The following is a 23,377-nucleotide window of genomic DNA, read 5'->3' as shown; positions in this document are numbered from 1 at the left end:
GAGAGAAAAGCAAACAATCAAAAATCAATACTTGCTGTTCGGGCTTTTAAGTATGTGAAGCACCACGCGGGAAGCATATTGTATATCATTGAGGAGTTTTATTTAATACGTAGTACGTGCTCTCGGCCATCTGCCAGTAGCGTCCCTTGTATGCAATCAACTGGGCAAACCAACTGAGGAAGCCTGTACCATAAATTAAAGACCCATTGTCCGCAGAAATCCGCGAGCCAGCAAAAAATCTGTGATATATATTTAGATATGCTTACATATAAAATCTGCGATAGAGTGAAGCTGAGAAAGTCAAAGCGCGATATAGCGAGGGATCACTGTACATCACTTTCATGGTATAAGAGTAGAGGATTTGATCATCAGTCTCAAAGGGTACTGTTATTTGTTTCTAGTCACATCAGTGTGTGTTCTGGATAACCTGATCACAAGTAAATTTACACATTCTTGTGTATACCACAACACGCACAGTTTTACCCATAATGCAATGTATTTCATGTAGGTACCTGGATCACATTTATACCTCATGTGAACCACTCCAGAGTTCACTTAGTACTGCACAGAGACCACCCTTTTCCAGTAGTCTTACTCTGATTGTTTTAGTCCACACCCGAAAGCAATTGCCATGTTCACATCTACCAAAATGAAGCAGACTTTTGAAATTGTTTGAAAAAAACAAACCAAATGATCAAATTGTGAAAACACTTTTAGATCACTACAGATGTTCCAGTTGTAGTTGTGGTACTGTATATATATAATATAATAGGAAATCACAAAATGGGTGATTGCAATAGAACATTACAACATGGGAAAATTTAAATTTGATTTTTGTGATTATAAGGCCAAAATACATATGATGTACCCAAAAGTGTTCAGGAAGCAAAACGTTCATAATCCAGTGTAAAATTAATTCTGTTCAGTTTCTATTGACGAAGAATAATATGGAACTTTATCAGCACACTTTAGATTCAATACACATCCAGAAGGTGTTCACTTCAAGGCCCATCTATTGACAAATGTTTTTCCCCACACTCACGCTTATGCTCGTCGTCTCAGTAACCTGCCTAAATCATATTTATTCACTTCCGTCTCCTTGTCTAGTGCTTTATGTAGTCCTGAAGTGCTGCCACATTTATATTAACTGGCATTGTAATGCACACCATGAGAACGACGCCAACCTGGCAGTCGTGTTACTCCATTTACACTTTTTTGATTTGTAATAAACCATTTAACAAAGGTATTTTAAAACAATTTGTTGCTTTTATCTGCAATTTTATTATCAATAGTGTTCATTCAGTTGTCTAAAATTCAATGAATTTCAAGGACATCTCTGCATTTACTGATAGCACAGAACAGGGGAATTGCAATATAAAGGTTTGAAATTGTTCAAAAACACAAACATCATTATAAAATAACAGCAAGCAAAAACAAGTGGAAAGAAGAAGAGTCAAAAAAGAGAGAGGATTTCCTCTACCATTTACACACATTGTTGAAAAGTATCACTGTGTCATTTGGTAAAGCCACTTAAAAACAGAAATAATTAAATAATAAAAATCAATACGCAAGTCCCCTGACTCGATTACTAGCCCTGTGGCTGTGGTCCACCTGCTTTCACTGAAACAGAAAATGAACCCAAAACCTAAATTTTCGTACAATATTAATGTGTGCTTACATGACACCACATTGAATCTGAAGCCTTTTCAAGCCCCGGTACCAAACAGCTGAAAACTTTTGAACAAGTTCACAAAATCCATAAGAAAACAATGCACAAGTTTAACATCTGCCCTTTTATCTTATAAAAAGAAACAAAAGCCAGAAATGCACTACTCAAGTCTTTAAAACATGGAACAGTAATGCTTAAAGAAGTGAAGCACTGCCATATGCTTTAGAGTTATCAGATAGTGAAGATATAAGAATACATTCTTGGCTTTCATTGTTACTGTTAATACCCAGAGTTCAAGCTGCATCCAAATTTTTTACCAGAAAGCTGAGGGATCCACAGATAAGGGGAATCCATGCAGTATGGCTGGGTGGTTAAGAAATCTCAGATGTGAACAGAAAAAGCAAAGAGTTAATTTGGATTGTGTTTTGTGTAAAGCCTTGACCAGTACACCCTAATCCCACTATACATCAGGCTGCTGCTGTGTTTCCGGTTGTCCTATGGCAGGATAGGATGAGGGCCGGTAGCCATGTGCAGGACTGCAAACATGGCTGATTTCTGAAGGGTGAACAAAAACACCTTACCAAAGGAAAAGGCTTAGTAAGCTTGGAAAGGTGAAGCATGCCAGATTACCTAAACCTCCTCCATACCCTTAAATCGCCCGAGACTCTCTTTGTGCAACGAAAAGGGAAAACCAAAGAGGCAGAAATATGAACTGCTTGTTGTGAGTGTTATTTTCCCCATGATGCCAGTAAGATGGCAATTGGACACTACGCATACTCTATTCTATCTTTCTTAAGGCTTCAAAAATGAACATCTTTTCACCTTGGAGGAGCAGAACTCATATAGCTCCTTTTGTTCCTCATCCTCACTCATCTGTACCCTTGAAACTTTTCTTTGATTTAATGCCTGGAGAAAAAGAAAATCATACAAAACTTGAAAAGTTCATTAACACATATGTGCGAGTGTGCCTTTCAATCCCCAACTGTTTCACACATCTGTACTGATGCTCCGACTGCGAGAGAAAGCTTGTTTCATGGCGACAGAGCGCGGCACACTGAGCTTATGAAAGCCCGCCAGGTCCATCGGCAAGTCCAGGTCCTCCTGCTGGACAGTCCTATAGCAGACACTGTTGCCTCCGTTGCGTAGCTCCTCTGGGTGCTGCAGGTAGAAGGGCAGCTCGTATTGCGTGCAGTTGGGGCAGTAAGTCTTGGAGCGAGTGAGTTTTCTGGCCAGGGGTGGGGTAAAAACGGCTGGCCCATTGGCTGCTGCAACTACATTTTGGTTGCAGTGGACAGGAGGGAGGTGGGAGTGCATGGCAAAGTCTGGCTCCTCCTCATCCTCCTCAGACTCTTCTTTCTTACAGCAGTAATACTGAAATAAAGAGAATAAATACTCCTGAGAAACAGCACAGCAACAGTTTGTTATATACATCTGACTTTAACAAGGCTAAATCTACTTTATTTAATTAATTAAGACATCTCAATGTCTCCTAGACAAAGGGTAAAAATTCTTAGCATATTTAATGCGTTCAGACTGTTCTCAGGACCCATATTCATTATTACCTAATCCCAATCTGGAGTCAGAACTGGTCCTAAAATCCATTCATTGTGTAACCACCATTTTAAAGGAATACCCCATCTAAAATTTAAAACAAAATGCATATGTGACTTACCTCCTAGCTTGTAGTGATGGTTGAGAAAACAATGCAATTGCATGTTTCATGCAGAATGCAAATAACAAAGTTTTTGATGTAGTAGTCTATGGTGATCATTGGCAGATAATTTGGAATCTGTTAAATTGTTACATAAGGACTTGGACAGCATACTATACAGGCTTGGGCAAATTTGTGGCAGATGAAATTTAATGTCAGTAAATGTAAAGTATTACACATAGGAAATAAAAATGTTAGGTTTGAATACACAATGGGAGTTCTGAAAATGGAGAGTACACCTTATGAGAAGGATTTAGGAATCGTAGTGGAATCTACGATAACAACTTCTCAACAGTGTTCAGAAGCCATTAAGAAGGCAAACAAAATTTTAGGTTATACAGCACGATGTGTGTAGTACAAGTCCAAGAAGGTTCTGCTCAAGCTTTATAACACACTGGTGAGGCCTCATCTGGAGTACTGTGTGCAGTTTTGGTCTCCAGGCTACAAACAGGTCATAACAGTGCTAGAGAAAGTTCAGAGAAGAGCGACTAGGCTGATTCCAGGGCTACAGGGAATGAGTTATAAAGAAAGATTAAAAGAGCAGACAAAGATTAAGCAGTGACATGATTGAAGTGTTATTATTATTATATTATTATGAAGGGAATTAGTACAGTGTGGCGCAGTGGGTAGCACTGCTGCCTCACAGTTAGGAAACCCGGGTTTGCTTCCCGGGTCCTCCCTGCGTGGAGTTTACATGTTCTCCCCGTGTCTGTGTGGGTTTCCTCCCACAGTCCAAAGACTGACACTCGTGACCCCGTAGTTAGGATTTAGCGGGTTGGATAATGGATGGATGGATAATACATTTTATTTACATAGCGCTTTTCCCATGCTCAAGGTGTCTGTAAATCTGCCTAGAGCAGGCCATCCACAAAATCTGAGTGATAGTGCAAGAAGACTAGTGAGGGATACCACCAGGAGGCCTCTGAGAACTCTGAAAGAGATTTGAGGGTTAGACAAAAACTGTTGCCCAGGTGCTTCACCAGTCACAGCTTTATAGAACAGTGGGTAAAAGAAGTAACACATGTGACACCTTGTTTAGAGCTTGCCTGAAGGCATATGGGGGTCTCTGAAGATGGTTAGAATAAGATTCTATAGTCTGATGAAACCAAACTTGAGCTTTTTGGCCATCTGACTAAATGGCAGACATTGCAGATTATTAAAAACACACCTCCCCCACGATGAAGCATGGTGGTTGCAGCATAAGGCTGTGAAGATGTTTCTCTGCACCAGGCCCTGAAGGATTGTCACAGGAAAATTAATGCTGCAAAATGTAGGGAAATCCTGGAGGAAAACCAAATGCAGTCTGCAAGGAACTTGCACCTTGGGAGATTTGTTTTCCAGCAAGATAAGAACCTCAAGCAGAAAGCCAAGGCCACACCCAAATGGTTTCAAAACAACAATGTTAATATCCTAGAGTGGTCAAGTCAGAGTCCAGATCTCAATCCAATGGGGAATTTGCAGCTGAATGTGAAAATGGCTGTTCACTTGCGATCATGCCACCTGACAGACCTTGAGCAATTTTGTAAAGAAGAATTGGGAGAAATGGCAATGTGGAGATATGCAAAGAAACCCATGTACACAGACTTAAAAGCTGTCATGGCTGCCAAAGGAGCATCTACAAAATACTAACCTGAAGAGGGTGCATACTTACAGTATGTGATCGACAAATTTCTGTCTTGTATTTGTGATTATTGTGCATCTCTTTGCAGAGATGTAATTTCACTTTGACATTAAAGAGACGTTTTCTGTTGATCATTTGTCAAAAAAACTGAATTCAATTCACTGTCATTCAATGTTATATAATAATAAAATACTTCCATGGGGCGAGTACTTTTTAAAGGCATATACATATATATGATTTTTCCAGCTTTTCCAGTTTCTTCCAGTTCATGAGTTTCTTGTCTCATGACTGTGGTAGGTAGCCACACTTGATCATCCTTCCTGCTGTGGTTTATTAAGCTGTCACCAACTAATCGGTGCTACAGTGCTGACTGCTGCTTCCTCACACGCCTGGAAACTTGGGTTCAAATCCTGGCTCTGCCTGACAGTGACTCTCAATTCATTGCCTCATCTTGTAATGTAGCTTCTTCCTCTGTCTGAAATAAATCTCTCACAATCTATTTTTTCTGTTGCACAAAATTACCCCTGAATTTTCTTTCGTTAAATTAGAGTCTCAGCCGGGGTAGCACTATAAGCAGCATTGATTGATTTATTGACATTGATGGAGCCCTTTCCATTTTTCGCAGATTATCTAGATTTCAGTCCATGTAACTTAAAGACCTTTATCTCCTTTGTCAGCTTTTCTGTTACTTTTTTGAGCAGCTGAGATTTAACAGCCAGCTTTAACCAGCCAGGAACAATCCCTTGTCTCTGCACTGTAAACTACACTGCTGATCTTCAATCTGTGTCCCACTGGGACTGTGGCAGTGCCAGTGTGAGACCTTTGTAATTGTGAAAGTGCTTCTCCATTTTGCTTTTCTTTTATGTGGAGTGCTTGCTGTGCCTTGAGTCATTGGCTTTATTTTGATGCCTTTCATAGAAGATGTCAATTGTACTCTAAGCCTGTTGCACAAGCTTAGTGATCACTTGTTTCACCATCGACCACAGGGCTCACTTGGCTACTCAGCAGGAGTGTGGTCCATGCATAGTCAAATCAAACCTGACATCTAATCAATTCAAATCCTGTAGCTCATTAAGTCATCAAAGGCAGAACAGCAGCACCCCCTAGATAATGAAAGAGCAAAGCAGCTTCCATTTGATTCAGCTGAGTGATGGAATAGAAGAGCAGTCTGAGAAAGCAAGTGACCTTTTTTCTGTGTACGCCTTCAGTTAAGAACCCACTATGTTCATAAAGTGTTTGCAATGGCTGTGAGATTTATTGTTTGGCTTTTAGAACCAAGGAACTTTCAGGCTGATTTTAGGGGGAGGCATAAAGGATGTGTGGAAATTACTGCACTGGACAGAGTTAAATATAGAAGTGTATTTTGCTGTACTGCATTTATGATAATGTGAATCATTTCTTTTCTTTTTTTTAATCCGGGGGATTTAAGTTCAGTCATGGAGCACCATAATGGCAGCAGGTTTTTGTTCCAACACAATCTCTTTGCATGGGTGCTAAGATTTTGTGTTTCTGCATTTCTTGTGTGATTGGTCGTTGTGGTGCTGTGTTGTTGCTAAGTGTGTGATACACTAACAGAGTGGCTGCTCACATGGCCTTGCACATTAAACCGCATTCAAGACATCTTTGGTCGCTGCCATTCTCTCTTTAACCAGTCCACGTTAGCTCATTCTGTTTCAATGTGAACAGTAGGCAAAGAGAAAACTAAAGGAAACACATGAAACTGATCAAGATGGTAATCTGTTTGTGCATACGACTCTTTCATTGTTTAAGAAAACAAAGTACAGATGTTAAACGAACCAAGAATCCACGAAAGTATACCTTATGAAAAGGATTTCGAAGTCATAGTGGACTCAAACACTATCAACTGTCGGAGAGTGTTTAGAAGCCTTTAAGAAGGCAAGCAGAATGAGTTATATAGCGCCCTGATGTGTAGAGTACAAGTCCAAGGAGGTTCTGCTCAAGCTTTTTAACACATTGGTGAAGCCTCAACTGAGGCCTCATGTATAAACGGTGCGTACGCACAGAAATGTTGCGTAAGAACTTTTCCACGTTCAAATCGCGATGTATAAAACCTACACTTGGTGTAAAGCCACGACTTTTCCACGGTACTCATGCCTTGTCGACGCAAGTTCTCCGCTCGGTTTTGCAGACTGGCGGCACCCAGCGCCAAAGCAGTGCTACTGTTCCTGTGTGGTTACACCTTATTTTCCTGACGCGGCTTTATAAATACACTGAAACTAACCGCATATTGTTTATTATTGTAACGCATCTGATTGTAATTAACTTGTAACAATATAATGGTCCAGGGAACAGCCATAGTATTCCAAATGCCATAACTGCTTTAGCATTGTTACTCTCACTGCACCTTCTTCTTCTTATTATTTTAGGAGTTGGGGCATTACATAAAGCGCGTGCACGAGCATTACTTTTCACGCTGTTCGGGATTTATGTAGCGGAAGAACATGGAAGTTGGAGTACGCACAGATTCCTGCATCTGGATTTTTCTGTGCGTAAGCACATTTGGGCTTTTGTGCTTACGCCATGTTATAGTGCGAGTTCTACGCACGGCGTTATACATGAGGCCCCTGGAGTCCTGTGTGCAGTTTTGGTCTCCAGGCTACATAAAGAACATAGCAGTGCTAGAAAAAAGTCAAGAGAAGAGCAACTAGGGCTGTAGGGAATGAGTTTTGAAGAAAGATTAAAAGAGCTGAGCCTTTTCAGTTTAAGCAGAAGAAGATTAAGAGGTAAAAGTGTTTAAAATTATGAAGGAAATTAGTAGAGTGGACTGAAAGTGTGTTAATTGAGTTAATTGATGGTAAATTTTACACAAACATTAGGAAGTATTTCTTCACAAAGAGAACCATAGACATTTGGAATAAGTGACCAAGTAGCGGGGTAGACAGTAAGACTTTAGGGACTTTGAAAACTCGACTTGATGTTATTTTAGAACAATTAAGTGGATAGGACTGGTGAGCTTTGCTGGGCTCAGTGGCCTGTTATTGTCTAGATTGTTCTAACGTTCTGAAGTCTTCGTTTTTTAAGGATGACCACTGTGACATCATGTGCATACACACCAACACACAAATGTAAATCAGCAATATGTAGCATCATAAAAACAGAAACACATAATGACTCAGATGATGAAATTGTTGAACAATTACTTAACAACAATACAAAATTAACAAAAACGTAATGGAAAAATTATTTACACAAATACTTCATCCAAAAATGAAATTTTCAGTAGTATGTAGTAAAAAATGTTTATCTTATCAAGCTAAACATAGATTACAAAGTTTCTAACAGAATACACGTCTATGGTGAACAATGTTGGACAACAACAAACAATATCAAAAACGTCCTTAGAAGAAATCTCACGCAACTCTTGTCACACAATCCAAGTGTTAAGTCATCCAGTCGCATGCTCACAAAGTCCAAAACACATGCGATTTTACTAAAATATTGTTAAGTAAATGTTCTTGTGAACTTTTGTGAGCTTTGAGACATTCATTGATTGGGAGTCTGGTTATTTATAGGCTAACATTGTATTTCACGTGATTGCACTAGTGCAAAGTTCACTGAGAGACGTGTACAAGTAAATGTTAAAGGCTAAAGAAAAGAGAGCAAAAACATATCAGAAAAAGAATAAGCCTCAGACATGAGATTGTTTAACAAGCAGAAGGTGAATTCACATGTACATTTTCATAGACTGCCACCAAAGGTACTCTATCATGGATATGAAGGCAAACGTAATGAAGGGAGTGTGTGTGTGTGGGTGGGTGGGGGTCTTCTACTCAGATGCCTGGTCAGATGACCTGACTTGTGGATTATGCGACACGAGTAAAGGGAAATTTTTTCATGGATGTTTTTTGATAGTTCTTACTATTATAGACACATTTTATATCAGAAACTGTGTTTTCTCCACTCTTCTTTCTTGTATTGTTTTATGTTTGTTTTGTGTTGTGTTGTTTTGCCCATTCTTACTTACTGTTCTGCCACAATGCTTACATTTATCAGGCCGCTAGGGCAAGAGGGGAAGGATCAGGAGATGAAATTGAAAACCAAAAGACTAGTGGAGGTCATTAGTGTGAAAGTGTGAAGGCTCATGTAACTAAACCTTAATATGTAATCACACTCGGTTATAAAGAACCAAACAAGACAGTATGAAAACCTAAGCATCAATAATAAGTACCTGGAAATCTTTTTAGCTTTGAAATCCTCCAACTTGCAACACTGTGTTAATGAGGTCACAACTTGTGCTTTGTAGCGCTGCGGGCTGGGTTGTTAACAAATTGGTGACAACCAGAATAAAACAAACGGATGATGATGATTTCAAAACATAAAACAAGTTCAATCAAATGAACAACCTTCCAATCAAAATATGCAATGTAGACAAGATTACCATAAGATTCTCTGAAATTAAAGGTATTTAAAAATCCATAAAAATGTATTCTTAGCCAAAAAAAAACTAACAAAAATACAAATAAAAAATTATATTTATGGGCACAGTCATACAATAGTGTTACAGTGCCATGTCCACTGAAGTATTTATATATGCCTTCATATGTTGTATGTCTTTATTTGTATTTTAGGCAAAGCAATGTAATATTAGTGTTACATTAGTGAGAAGCATTCATGTTTACCCCTGCATTTTAGGAATGGGTCTCTTTGAATTTTATGACAGAGTTAGGGTGAAGTGCCTAAAAAGTTTGGCTAATGTCCCTCTGAAGTCCCTCAGTCAACCCGCATAGGAAATTCAGGCTGCCTAACTGCCAAACTTTACCTTAACATATGGTTTTGGGGGATGGCAGGTGTGAAGATGTTCTGTCCCCCATTGGCCTGAAGTATGGCTGTTTGGAACTGGCTTGTATCAGAAGTACTATGAAGCCCTATTGGCTCTAGGGGCTGGACAGAGAATCTACAAATTTGCTCCCTCCCTCACTCTCTTGTCTCTCTCTCTTACCAAACTGATGCATGAACTGAAAAGGACAACACAATGAACTAGAGAAATTTTTAAGTGACAAACAAGTCTGTGTGCCGCCTGAAACTACACATCACCATTTATCAGGTTGTATGGTTGCCAATATTCAAATGTACTTTGCATATTGTTATTATTTATGAATATTATCAATAATATATTGTTTAAATTGTAACTAAACTCTTTTACTACACCTAATTGCCTGAGGTTATAGACGTAGGAGGGAAGGTGAGGAGACGTTATATACTATAATACCTTATAAACAGTGGTAATTCAGTGAGATTTGAGGTGTTCTGGCAAAGGCTACATATTAATAATACAATAGGGGAAAGTAGAGTAATAAAATACTCTACCAAGACAAAACACTGCGCAATATTCTTTAATTGCTTAATTGCACACCCTTATACAGTAGATATTTTTACTTGTATAATCCTTTGTCTGCAGCCCTGCCCACGGTGTCCAGGTAGAACTTTGCAGAACCGACATTTCATATTACTATACTGCCCATGTATTAATGATATGACAATAAAAGTCTACATGCATTTACACATTTAGACACCTCTCTATCATTGAATATAGTTGTATTGATGAACAACTTTGTGTACCTAACAAAAAATACATTATCACTGAACCAAAACTCTGTGGCCTGTCTCCACTAAGTCTATTGTGTATTTAAGATGACTACAATTAGAAATGATATGATAGCCTGGCATCTCTCAGAGCCTGGGTAGTTTCTGGTTGGTATAGCTAAGTCCATAATAATGTCCAATATTGTGAAAGTAACTGTAAAATATTTATTTCTTACTCTATCAAAGACACTATATCATTAGCAAGGAGTAATTTAATAAATAATTGAATTCCAACAGTCATACATAATTCACTCTTGCTTGTCTTATTTAAAACTCTGCCATGTGACCCCAGAGGTAATATAGGGGGCACACTGCCACTTTGGATAAACACAGAAATGCATGTAGAACATATGTTTCTTAGTGTCTTTTCCTTGTTTGCCGATGATGACAGTAAATTATTCATGACAGTCTTTAATCCTAAACACCACTGGGTATGCCAGACAACTGTCATTTACATTACCCAGCATATAACAAATGCGATAAGAGTTCATGCACACTGATCACTTAACTAATGTAAAACATGAGAGTATAATAATTACAATTTTGTCAGCTGGATTATGAAATTAAGTAATAAACAATTTAGCGTTGACTGCTGGGATTGGATTATTGAATTGAAACATTTTAAGTCATTCCAAGGCTTGAAGGCACCCAGTTGGCAACTCACTGACAAAACATTAAGCGTGGTAACTGGCTCCCATGTACTAATACTTGTTTATGTGGGAATCTTCGTTTATTAGGTGTCCGTGGGCATGAGTATTTCAAGAAGAAGTCTGGTAGAAATAAACCTGCTGCTCCAGCGACACTGGGAGAGGGTCTCCAAATGAATCCTTCAAGCTGTTGTCAATGTTTAGTCTGAGGTTACCAAACCAATGTTTTCTGCCTTTCCAACCGGTAATGACATGCAGAATACATAAAGTCAAATTCAGTACATAAGGAGTCAGTCCTGGATATATAAAGTCAAATCTGAACATACTGTGTAAAGTCAGTCAGATGAATATCTAAAGTGTAAATAAATACAGAGTCAGTTATAAATATATTGCGACTGTAGAGGCAGGTCTGATGAGATCACCGCCAAGATTGACTGGGAAGGAGCTCATTTTATTAAGTTGCACTTTAGTCCCAATTTGCAGGAGTTCAGTTTTATTGTAATTTAATTTTTAAAGAGTTCTTCTCCATCCAGGTTTTAATTTCACTGAGGCAAGTTGTGAGCTGAGAAAGCTCTGATGAAGTTCCACTTTTAACACTGAAATAAAGTTGAGTATCGTCTGCATAAAAATGGCAACCCAGTCCAAAGCTATGGATAATATGGCCAAGGGGAAGCATATAAATACAGAAAAGCAGAGGGCCGAAGACAGAGCCCTGTGGAACTCCTTGTATGACTGGCGCTGTGCTGGACCTGCTGTTGCCAGGACTAACAAACTCTTGCCTATCAGTCAGATAGGACTTGAACCATTCTGGACAGTAGAATGTCATGTCTGACAGTGTTAAATGCTGCATTGAGATCTAACAGAATTAATATGCCGGTTTGTCCAGCGTCTGCTGCTATACTGTATATATAAACAAACACAAGACCTGTGTGTGTGTATGGAGCAGTCCACTTTGCTCATGCTCAACACAGCCACAGGCGTTGGTGTGAATTCTACAGAAGATGTAGAAGCTTATACAAATGTGACTTGCACTTGGTGAGATGGCCCATGCATGCATTTTTCAATTTTTTCAGTGCTTTCCTGCACCTCACTCCTCATCAACCAAAGCAGACAAACTCAGCTTTGTAGTTCACACGCCAGGCTACCATACCTTTGCCTGAAACAGGTTCTAGCTTGTCCTGCTGAATTTATGCCACAGCTGCACTCAATTACACGTCCATCTCAGACAATATACGAGCTGTTCCGGCCCACTTAGCTGACACCTCTGCAAGTTCACCAATATAGTAAAACTGCTAGGGAGTGTTCGGGTTGTTTTTTGTCTATACTTACATTTAACTGATCGGTCAGTTTGGCTTTGGAGATGCAATTGAAAGAGGAAATGAGATACATTAAGAGGAATAAAAGTGTAAGAGACATGCTGAGAGAGTTGCCTTCAAAGATGGGAAGTAAAAACATGGACAGGAGACAAGTAAGGCACCTCAAAAATGATAACAAAGTCTGAGAAGCAGGCTTCATGGGAACACAATGGACAGAGGGAGCCCCAGCCAAGAGACGTTAATAGACGCAAATACAGAGAAAAAGCACTGAAGGTACACATAGGGCAAGAGATATCAAATATGTTTAAATGTATTATATTATCTGTCTTGGACAGGTAATGGGGCTAGTACATGTATATGTGTGTACATTTATATACTGTAAATATAAAGTACATGCGCAGTGCCAGGGGGTATTCAGATCAGTTTTTTTTCACATATTTTTATGTTGCAGTCTTGTGCTAAAATCATTTCAATTGTTTTTTCCCTTATCAAGTAACAATGACAAAGAAAGAACAGGACTAAAGAAATTTTTGCAAATTTATTTAAGATTAAAAAGCTAAATTATCCCATTAATACAAGCATTCAGATCCTTTGCTATGACACATGAAACTTTGTTCAGGTGTATCCAGTTCTATTGATCATCACTGAGATGTTTCTACACCTTGTATGGAATCAACCTGAAGTGAATTCAATTGAGTGGACAATGGACCCTCAGCTGACAGTGTGCATCAGAGCAAAAACCAAGCCATGAGTTCAAAAGAATTGCCTGTAGAGCTTAGAGACAGGGTTGGGTCGAGGCACAAATCTGAGACAGGCTACATAATATTTCTCAGCATTGAAGTTTCCCAAGAGCATCGTGGCCTCCATAATTGTTAAATGGAATAAGTCTGACACAATGACAACTCTTGTTATTGCTGGTCACCCAGGCAAATAGAGCAATCATTGGAGAAGAAAGTGGCAAGAAAGGTGGCTAAGAACCTGACACTCTGTCTGGCTGAGCTCCAGAGAATATGTATGGAGATGGGAGAAACTTTCTGAAAGACAACCATCGCTGTGATGCTCCACTAATTTGGGCTTTATGGCAGAGTGGCCGAATGACTCTTGAAAGCCTGCTTGAAGTTTGCAAAAAGACACCAAATGGACTTCCATACTGTAGGAAACGAGATTCTGTGGTCTGATTAAACTGTTTGACCTCAGTTCTAAGCATCATGTCTGGAGGAATCAAGGCAATGCCCGTGAACTGCACAATACCATTCCAACGGTGAAGCATGACAGTAGCAGCATCATGTTATGTGGGGTTCTTTCTCAGTGACAGGAACTGGGAGTTTAGACGGGGCTGAGGGAAAGCTGAATTAAGCAAAATAATAATGAAAACCTGCTTTACACTTCTCTGGACCTCCGGCTGGCCTGAAGGTTCACCTTCCAACAGGACAGCGACCCTAAACACAAAGCAAAGACAACACAGGAAAGGCTTTGAGACAACTCTGGGAATGGGCTTAAGTGGCCCAGCCAGAGATCAGGCTTAATTCCAGTCGAGCATTTCGGGAGAGACATGAAAATAGCTCTCCACCAATGGTCTCCACCCAGCCTGACAGAGATTGAGAACATCTGTAGAGAAGAATGGGAGAAATTCCACCAACTCCAGGTGTGTGGATCTTCTTGTGTCAAAACCAAGAAGACTCCAGGCTGGAATCACAGCCACAATGAAGCACTGAATACTTGTGTCAATGTGAAATTTCAGTTTTTTTATATTTAATAAATAAAAAAAAATCTCAAATACTGTATTGTTTTTGCTTTGTCATTCTGAGGTACTGAATGTTGTTTGTTGAAGGGAAATATTTATTAAAATGAATTTAGGACAAGGCTGCAACATAGCAAAATATGAAAAAAGTGAAGGGGTCTGAATACTTTCTGAAGGCACTGTATATGTTATATATATAATATAAACTAATACATATATTAATACATAGATACATATGTGAGTCGGAGGCAACCAATGGGCTCAAAAGATGGTCATTTCACGCCGACCCAGGGGGTGGCAGTGTGTACCAACTCTTTCTCATTTTCTCCTGCAGACCACTCGAGGGAAAATCCCATGTGAGCCTGTCAACATCACTTCCGGCTCCAGCCCCACTGACATTACTTCCTCTGCCCCACCTATTAAAATGCCATCTTGCTCCCATTAGTTGAGCTCTGTCTTACACTCAGTCAGTAAAGACCTTCTTATTGCTAATTTTTTATTTTGAATTTGTTTCAGCCCCAAACCTTTTATAAGTGAGATATCGATTCATTTCACGTTCTAATTTGACATCATATATCCAGAAATTCAATACCTTTGCCTATTAAGCACCTTACACCATCAACACTAGTATATTTGAGATGTGATTGCTTCTGACTGGACTGTCTTTCACCCATTTTCTGAACCGAGTCACTGAGACTGGTGAAGTGGTTGGCATGTTCTGGTTGGCTTACCTGCAGCCTACAGTAACACAGCACTGCTATGATGCACAATAAGATTACTGCCGCTAAAATTCCACCTGTGATGACCACTGTCCCGGCTGTCATTCGACCTCTTCTCCATTAACAGCCTAGAAAGGAAAAAAGAGAGAAATGAGTAGAAAGGTTGAGCTCTGTCTGACCTGACTTCAGGTTATTTATACAGGATAAGAGTGAATAAATGCCCATGTCTTATGCCACACATGTATTTTGATATAAAGCACACCCATTTCTGTCAGTCTTCAACACGATGAGGCAGTAAATAAGGCAACAGAATATGAACTGATGCTAAAACTTGTGTTGTTTGCTAGATAATTATAACTGTGCTCTTGGTAGGCCTCATGACCTTGTGTGCTAAACATATCATTAGACCTCAGTGACTAGTTTGAGTACAGTTTATAATTAATTCCTTCTTCATTTTACTGTGTTTGTGTTGACTTAAGATCTTGTGTACATAATAATGCCATATGGGCCCAACCGAGAGCCCCATTTTCTGTATTTTTTCTCCTGTGTGCAATGGAGAATCCGACCTTTGAAACAAGCTGACATTGCAGGAGAAGGAAACCAACAGTCAGTCATTAACTACCATCACTTTAATATAAATGCAGATATGTCCTCACCAATTTTAGAAATCAGTTAAGTCAGTTAATTTTACTACAAGCTGAAAAAAATTAACTTGTATTGACATTCCTGGCACTTTTTAAACAACTCCTGTCACCTGCTGCCATATCAGTTCCAGATCTGGACACTGTCTGTCTCGCCATGTTTATGTGGGTTTTCTTTGGATACCCCAGCTTCCTCCTCCTTCCTTTATGTTAGGGTATTGTTGTTGCTGTTACTGTTTTGGTTGGCGCGGTGGTAGTGCTGCTGTCTCACAGTAAAGACAACAATGGTTCACGTCCCGGTTCCTACCTGCGTGGAGTTTGCATGTCCTCCCTCTGTCTGTTTGGGTTTGCATGTTAGGTGAACTGGAGGTTCTAAATTGGCCTCTGTGTGTGTGTGTGTTTGCCCTGTGATGAACTGGTGCCATGTCTGGGGGTTGTGCCCTATGCTAGCTGGGATAGGCGCTAGCCCCCCCTGTGGCCCTGGTCTGGATTAAGCAGGTTAGCAAATGACATATTATTATTATTATTATTACTGCTGTTTATTTAGCGACAGGTTTACTCAAGGTGACCCAAAATATCAAAGTAGACTTCTAAGTAAACTGGCAGCATTGTGTCTCAGTGATAATACTGCTGCTTTGCATCAAGGAGTCCATGGTTTAAGTCCCAGGTGCTCCATATGTGAAGTTTGCATGTTTCCCCATGTCCTTGTGGGTTTTCTCGAGGTGCTCTGGTGTCTTCTCGGACTCCAAAGACATGCAGGTTGAGTGGACTTGTGCTGCTAAATTGTCCCCTGATATGTGCGTGTTTACCCTGCGATAGGCTGACACCCTGTCCAGGGATTGTTCCTGCCTTGTTCCTGATGCTTGCTGAGTTAGGCTCCATCATCCCCACTCAGGATAAGCAGGTTTAGAAAACAGATGGATGAAAGTTAATTAAACACTGAGTTTTAAAGCTATCTCCCTCGGTACTGGCCACACTGGCTGTCTAAGCTGACACACACAGGGATCACACAAACCGATTTCACTTGGAGAGTATCAGACCACCGTGACCAGATCCAGGCCTTTAATGACCCCTTAGGCACAGCCATCAGCAGTGTGTCGACCACGTCTAGAGATTTACTTACCTTGGCAGTGACATTCATGTCCCTGATGACTCTTCCTATAAAGTCAGTAGGCGGATTGGGAGAGCATGGGGGGGTCATGAGGTCACTGGAAAGGGGTGTGTGGCGCTCCCGATATCTATGCAAAAGGACGAAGGTCCAGGTCTTTAGAGTCCTGGTGCTTCCTGTCTTGCTATATGGTTGCGAGACATGGAAGCTGTCCAGTGACCTGAGATGAAGACTGGACTCCTTTGGTTACTGTGTCTCTCCGGAAAATCCTTGGGTACCGTTGGTTTGACTTTGTGTCGAATGAGCGGTTACGCATGGAGTCCCGATTAAGGCACATTACCTGCATAGTGAGGGAGCATCAGTTACAGCTCTACGGCCATGTGGCGCGATTTTCAGAGGATCATCTGGCTTGCAGGATCCTCTCTGTTGAGGACCAGAGCGGCTGGACCATGCTAAGGGCATGCCCACATAACACCTGGCACCGGCAGATAGATGGGTGAGACTTTACTGTGCGTCTGCCAAGAGGTTGCCAACCAGGATCAAAAGCTGTTTCGTCATGTGGTGCGTGCAGCAACGTGATGTACCAGTGCATGCTCCCCAACCTGACCTGACCTGACCTGACCTGTGCCCCAAAGTCACCTCAATTTGTGACTCTGCTAATCACAAGGGATGCTTCCTCCCCACCACTTGCTTTTTCCCAATGCAGACTAAAAGGCAGTCCAAGTTGTGTTCTGGCAGAATTATGTTTAGAAAAAGAAGGTTGGATGAAAATCAACAGTCGGTAACACTCAGCTTCCTTTCAAAATCTCAAAGGACACAAGATACACAAACTGTGATATAAAGAAGGTGCGTGTAAACAATTCTGAATTTTAAATTGATCATCACACACCTGCTTTAATCTTTGATTTCTGTGGCAGTCGTACATGTGAATATTATTCACAGAGACCCAATGCATGCCAAGAACACAAGCATAGCTGTCAACTGAATGCTTCACAAGATGTCTTTCCATACGGTGCAAAAAATTAAGCTGTAAGGCTGAAGTCGGATGCTTTCTCAGTACGCTCATTGTTAATAAAGGGCTTCAGCCTGCATAAGAGCATCAAGCAACAGAGAAAACACTCAGTGGTGTTTTGAGGTCTACAACGCCACTCTGCGTCCGCTGTTGTAACTGACGAGATGGAGGTTTCAGCACCAAGTTGTACAAATCAAACTGGTTCACGTTAGCCTTAAGCAGCATATCAATGAATTAACTGCTGGCCTTCCTATAAAATCTATCTATGGCTGATTTACAAGAAAAGCTACAAAAAAGTCATGGCAGAGAAGAGCAACTTGGCTGCTTCCAGGAGTGAGAGGTACAGTATATGGCCAAATGTTTGCAGACACCTGACCATCACACCAGTATGAGCTTGTTGGAAATCCCATTCCTAAACTGGGGGCATTAATATGGAGTTGGCCGCCTCTTTGCAGCTATAGTAGCCTCCACTTTTCTGGGATGGCTTTCCATAAGACTTTGGAGCGTGCGTCTGTGGATAATTTGTGCCCATTTCTGAGGTCTGGTTTGGACATTGGATACAAAGACCTGGTTCACAGTCAGCGAAGGAGCTTGGTAGGGCTGAGGTCAGGGCTCTGTGCAGACCACTCCAGTCCCACCATATCTTTATGGATTTGGCTTTGGGCGCAGGAGCACAGTCACGTTGGACCTGAAAAGAGTCTTCCCCAAGCTGATGAAAGAGCACAATTATCGAAAATGACTTTGCATGTTCTAGCTTTAAAAGTACCCATCATTGGAACCGGGGGTCCAGCCCAAAGACTGAAAAACAGCCCCAGAGCACTATCCCCCCTCCAGCTCCCCTTACAGTAGACACTATGGAGTCTAGAAGATAGTCTTCTCCTGGCACATGCCAAAGCCAGATTCATCCATCAGACTGCCAGATAGTGAAGTATGATTCATCACTCCAGATCACGCGTTCCCACTGTTCCAATGGCGGTGTGCGGTGACGCTTCACATTGCACGTTTGTGTGCAGCCGCTCAGCCATGTAAAGCCATTTCATGAAGCTCCTGACACACAGTTTTTGTGCTGATGTTGCTTCCAGAGACAGTTTGGAATTTGCACCAAAGGACGGGTGATTTTTATATGTTCCACGCTTCGGCACTTGGCGGTCCCGTTCTGTAAGTTAGTGGGGTCTACCACTTCATGGCTGAGCTGTTGTTGCTCGTCGCTGCCTTCACTTCACAGTAATAGCACCTACAATACAGTTGAGCAGGGCAGACGTAACAGAGCAGAACTTTGACGTAGTGACTTATGGCAAAGGTGGCCAATGTAAGAGATGGCCGGGACACCCAGGATATGGAAGGATGGGGGAAGGCAACTTAGTTAGGACACTGCCTCCCCTGAGATGCTAGATGGCAGCTCCCTGGGATTACAGCAATGCCCCAGATTCCCGCAGGGGTTCTTTATCTCAGCCCTGTTGGGTGCCATGGGTACCGCCAGGGGGTGCTATGGAGAGCTTATAGGAGACGAGGTTTTCACATAACCAGGAAGTGCTGGCAGGCCATGTGGGCGGAAGAGCAATATAAAAGGAGCCACCTCAAACCCAGTTATGAAGCCAGAGTCAGGCGGTAGGTGGACAAAGCTTGCTGGGAGGAGCGGAGGAGTGAATGGCAAAGAAAGAAGAAGCAAGATCAAACAAGAGGTGGTGGGAAAGTATTGTCAAGAGTCTCCTTAAAATAAAAAGCTCTTTGTGCTTTTAACTTGTGCCTGGTGTCAGTGGTGTTGGGTTTGAGGAGCAACAGTTCCCTCTAGTGTCCACACCTCCTATGACAGTGTCCCGTTTAAAGTCACCGAGCTCTTCAGTACGACACATTATACTGCCTCCATTTGTCAACAGAGCTCACAGGGCTTGAGTTCACGCATCAGTTAACAATAATTCAGAGGGGTGCCCACATACTTTTGGCCATAAAGTGTATGAGCTTTGAGGAACGACTGAAGGGGCTGAATTGTTTAGTTTTTCAGCATTCAGAATCATGAAGGGAATTAGCTGAGTAGATCCAGGCTCCTTCTTTAAAGTGAGTTCAACAGGAACACGGAGGCACCGTTGGAAACCTGTAAAATTTCACGTCAGGTTTGTCAGGTAAGTCAGAACCAGAGACACGTGGGATAAATTATGCAGTAGTGTGGCAGACAATAGGACTTTATGGACATCCACATGTCAGTGTTTTTTCAGAGGAATTAGGTGGGCAGGATTGGCAGTCTTTGTAGGCCCGAATGATCTGTTATCTTCAGAACTGTTCCAATGTTCTAACCCTGATTTAAACCCACAACTCGTTGCTGTGTGATGTTGCACGTTACATTCAGACACGCATATAAGCTTAAATGTCAACTAAGCTTGAGTGTGCCCTGCCATGGACTGGCACCACATACTGCTTTGCACACCTGCTCCCTGTGACTTCTAGTTAGACTTTTAATGTTTAAAAAAATGGATGGCTTATAGGAGGGGAATTGCATTACCAAGTGCATAGTGTGATGAGTGGTCCGTGGCATTGTGCAAGCTTTAAATAAATACTTGTGCAGGCATAGAATGGGCACAGATTTACACAAGATGGCACCACTCTGGGATTGATTGCTTTAAGCCTGGCCAATTAGCACACTCATGCAAAAGTGAGAGGACTGATTGGGTGTCACATTCATGCCTCAGAGTGGGCGAAGCATCATACCTGTGCCCAGTCACGGCAATCTACGGAGCCAGCATGGCAGAGAGGGGGGAACAGAACAAAAAGAAACAGGGAGAAAGCGAGAAGAAGAAGAAAATGAACAGAGGTGAATGGCAGAACGATCGAGAGGCAGGATCATGCTGTTGAGAATGGAGGCAGGTGGTTGAGCGTGAGCCTCAGGGTGAGGAGTGTGACGATGTCGGTTCTGGCTCCACACTCCCATCTGATTTGGAAGCACTTGAACCCAACACCGTCGATAACGTAACCGAGTGAGCTAGTCAATGGAGGCAATAATTGAGCAAGGGGTGGTGCAAAAAGTGAAACAGTACTTTTATTTAAAACTGTCCATCAAAACAAAACAGTGTTCCATAATCCAGTAGTTTCAAAATTCAATAAATAAATAATCCAATAAAAGAACGTGGAGGTTAAAATCAATAAATAGAAAAAACAATCCTTTAAAACGAGAGGTTTAAAATGTTTCTTACAGGAAGCAGTTTTTAATAAACAACAACAACAAGCTCGGTGCCTTCTTTTGTGCTTTTTGTTCTCCCGGTTGGGCTTCGCAGCAGGCGAGATGCTCTCTGCAGCTGCCCTCTACTTCTCACTCATAAGACTGGAGACCTCCCGAACCCTGGCTTCAGGCGGCACTCATCCCAGCCTCAGAGACTTGGATTTCCACAACGGCCAGGTCGCCCACGTTGAGGATTCCTTCACCAAGTCTCTCGACTTCCGTTGCCTTTCTGTGGCTTCTCTGCGGCCAGTCGCCTTCCCTTGGTCACTTCTGCTACCTGATCGCTCAGCGGGAGCGACATCTAACTCCAACGCCTGGGTGTAGGCCCAACACCCCAGGCCCTCGCAGCTGCCCGTGAGCACTTGTTCGCTCGCTCGCCCGCTCGCTCTTCGCGATTTTAGGTGGAACCATTGGGGCTCACGAGTTTTAAAGAACTGCTTTGGAATTTTTAACCTCTTTTTTTTTTTAATATCTATTCCAGATTTTGTACCTCAGCACAGTTCCACCAATTTTATGGATTATTTATTGAAGATCTGAAAACTGGCGGTCCTGCCTGGGGTTTGTTTCCAGCCTTGCACCCTGTGTTGGCTGGGATTGGCTCCAGCAGACCCCCGTGACCCTGTAGTTAGGATATTGTGGGTTGGATGATGGATGGATGGATGGATTTGAAAACCTACACTGCACTTTTTGAGCACTTTTTTTTTTTTTGATGGTTTTAAATAAAACCACTTAAACGCTTTCACAGCTACTCCTTGCTGCATGTGTGTGTCCTCATTTGCCCGGCTCATCTCGGTACATGACTGTCAATGGTTCGGGTTCAAGAGGCTGTGACAGGGTGCATGGAGCCAACCCGGACTGTCCCACAAAGCCAGCACCTTTCAGATCGTACTAACAGCCTGCCAATGAGGAAGACAAACAGCGTTAGGCTAAGTGAACAGCTACGGACAGGTGGGGTGCTTTATGTGGCCAACCTAAGTAGTTCATTTAGACCACTTAGCTTTGACTTTTACATTAAAGAGCCATTTTCTATTTAGTGTCAAAAAAAGAAACACATTAAATCCTCTGTGATTTAATGTCGTATAACACTAAAATGTGACACCATCCAAGGGGATGAGTAGGTTTTTAGAGTCACAATGTGATGAGTGAAATAAACCAACAGCTTACCACTCCAGTGTTGAAAAGCTTTTGGATCCTAAAAACGGCTTGTTACTGCTATGTCTTAAGGTTGACAAATGATTTAAATACTGCATTCGCAGGGACCCTGAATTGAATCTAATGGATTAAAGGGTTCATAAAATACATAAATAAAGGTTAAAGATACTGATTTTCATTGATGAAGTGTTTTATTGAGGCTTACCACATTACAACGGTTTCTGCACTGTCACAGTGTCAACGATGGCAGGTCACAGATACTTAGCGATAACAACTGAACTGTCCCGTTTGCCGATTTAGAACGTGAACAATAGGACTGAACCTTTTGTTCTGAAAGATTTGTGAGAATTAAAAAGCAAGTATTAAGTTGAGCTGCTGCTTTCTCTTCACGCGGCACAAGCCAGAGAGAGCGTACGTGCGTTCAGTAACGGACTTCATGATGGCAGCCGTTACCCTTCCTCAGTCATACCTGCACTGGGGAAAAATGATTAGCGCTTCATGAGCGCACTTATCTTTTGTGGATGTAATTACAGACTTGAGCTCGATGCTGAACAGCCCGATGTAATTGATATAGCTGGCTTCTGTAACTTAATTATATTTGCATTTGCCTGTAATTGCAGAATAACATGTCCATAATTATACCGTCGTCTTTCTCCTGTATAAGTTCAAAACTGATGATAATCAGGAATTTGAAAGTAAATTGATTAGATTAGTAGATTTAATGTCCTGTTGACTGATGCTTGCTAAGTCAGTCATAACATATTAAGTGAAACTCGCCAGACAGATTTTTGGTTTTTGGTTTTGAGACAAATTTTGTAGGAGCATTTAATGTTTCGAAGGCTAAGCACCGCACAATCGTTAAGAATAATAAAAAAAAATAGAAAACACGTTTAAGATTCACACTCCTATTGTTGTCCAGTTGCAGTCTGGCATGGTAACTAATCGTTAGCATCGCCAGGCTGGTGATTTAAAAGTAGAAGCTGTGATATGCGCAGCCTTGAGCAATTCAAACTTTTACAGGCAGCATTAAGTAATCGTGGCATCCTGGGAGGTCCAGATCGTCTGGATGACTTTGATTTCTGTTGGGACGATTCCAGTTCGGCAGTTCGCACACTTCTCGATGGTCCGGGATTTTCTGTGTAATAAACGTAAGTTATAGCGTAATGAAAATTGCATAATTAGATCTGGACCACCCTATAATAACGGCTTTCTTTCTCATATGCAG

General features: G+C 41.4%; 1 protein-coding gene across 1 annotated transcript in view; it reads right to left on the bottom strand.

Annotated features, from left to right (window-relative positions):
* Positions 1-1,246: 1,246 nt before the first annotated feature.
* Positions 1,247-23,377, bottom strand: part of fam163ba (family with sequence similarity 163 member B, genome duplicate a) — a 135,671-nt gene continuing 113,540 nt past the window's right edge. The window contains exons 2-3 of the mRNA XM_039762752.1: positions 15,041-15,156; positions 1,247-3,040 (exon numbers count right to left, since the gene is read on the bottom strand). Of these exons, the coding sequence (XP_039618686.1) occupies positions 2,657-3,040; positions 15,041-15,133 (477 nt within the window). The 5' untranslated portion in view covers positions 15,134-15,156 and the 3' untranslated portion in view covers positions 1,247-2,656. The remainder of the gene's footprint in view (positions 3,041-15,040; positions 15,157-23,377) is intronic.

This window comes from Polypterus senegalus, chromosome 9 (genome assembly GCF_016835505.1).
Source record: "Polypterus senegalus isolate Bchr_013 chromosome 9, ASM1683550v1, whole genome shotgun sequence".
NCBI classification, from domain to species: domain Eukaryota; kingdom Metazoa; phylum Chordata; class Cladistia; order Polypteriformes; family Polypteridae; genus Polypterus; species Polypterus senegalus.
Note: the sequence above shows the minus strand (reverse complement) of the source record. Positions and strands in the feature narration are given on the sequence as shown.